Below are 1,152 nucleotides of genomic sequence, written 5' to 3'. Positions count from 1 at the left end.
CTCCCCTCATTCCCTTCAGTCCCATCCACAGTCTTGTAGCTGAGCTGCCGGCAGATTGAGGACTTCACAAAACCCGTCACCAGTTTGGAGATGTCATCCTTGTCCTCGGAGGAAGCTTTCTTTGCTAGAGAAAGGAGCAGAGACTTTAGAGATCACAGGATGATATGTAGAGGGACTACAAGCCCCAGCATGCCCTCACCACCACCATTCATGTTCCAGGTGCGCAGCCTCACCTTTTGATTTGCCTTTCCCAAAAAGGCTCTTGGCGACTTTGGCGAAGAGGCTCCTGGCGGGGTTTGGGGGGTGCAGGTCCGGGACCATCACACAGCTACTGGGGGGCAGTCTGTCTGGAGTGTAACCCTGAATGAGAGCAGAGAGGTAAGTCTTCCGTCTGATGTACCCCACCTTCTGCCCAACAGCCCCCCTGGGGGGAGGAGGAGGGGCGTTGCACACCCACCTTGGTGAAGAATTCGTGATCCAGGATCTGGTCCAATGTCAGCCGCTCGCTGGGATTGCGCTTCAGGACCCCCATAATGAGCTGCTTGGCAGAGGAGGAGAGGCAGGCGGGCAGCGTGTACTTCACCTGCTTGATACAGCGGTACGTCTCCTTTAAGTCGGAAGTCTCGAAAGGCGGCGTGCCGCAGAGCAACGTGTACCTGGAGGGGGAGGGGCGAGAGTCCCAGATCAGAGATATCTTCAGGAGCTGTGGGATACCCACTACCATCCAACACCCAGGGGCTGAGACCCCCCCCTGCTGCATACCATGAGACCCCCACAGCATCCAACACCCAGGGGCTGAGACCCCCCCCTGCTGCATACCATGAGACCCCCACAGCATCCAACACCCAGGGGCTGAGACCCCCCCCTGCTGCATACCATGAGACCCCCACAGCATCCAACACCCAGGGGCTGAGACCCCCCCCTGCTGCATACCATGAGACCCCCACAGCATCCAACACCCAGGGGCTGAGACCCCCCCCTGCTGCATACCATGAGACCCCCACAGCCCCCCCCCCTGCTGGATACCGTGAGACCCCCACTACATCCAACACCCAGGGGCTGAGACCCCCCCCTGCTGCATACCATGAGACCCCCACTACATCCAACACCCAGGGGCTGAGACCCCCCCCTGCTGCATACCATGAGACCCCC

The 1,152-nt window shown here is 59.8% G+C and overlaps 1 protein-coding gene across 1 annotated transcript in view; it reads right to left on the bottom strand.

Annotated features, from left to right (window-relative positions):
* PLK3 (polo like kinase 3) overlaps positions 1-1,152 on the bottom strand; it is a 19,554-nt gene that overhangs the window by 5,023 nt on the left and 13,379 nt on the right. The window contains exons 6-8 of the mRNA XM_018573724.1: positions 458-656; positions 234-360; positions 17-124 (exon numbers count right to left, since the gene is read on the bottom strand). Of these exons, the coding sequence (XP_018429226.1) occupies positions 17-124; positions 234-360; positions 458-656 (434 nt within the window). The remainder of the gene's footprint in view (positions 1-16; positions 125-233; positions 361-457; positions 657-1,152) is intronic.

Source organism: Nanorana parkeri, unplaced genomic scaffold (assembly GCF_000935625.1).
Source record: "Nanorana parkeri isolate BGI_ZX_2015 unplaced genomic scaffold, ASM93562v1 scaffold2508, whole genome shotgun sequence".
Taxonomy (NCBI): domain Eukaryota; kingdom Metazoa; phylum Chordata; class Amphibia; order Anura; family Dicroglossidae; genus Nanorana; species Nanorana parkeri.
This window is presented reverse-complemented; position numbering and strand designations above follow the sequence as displayed.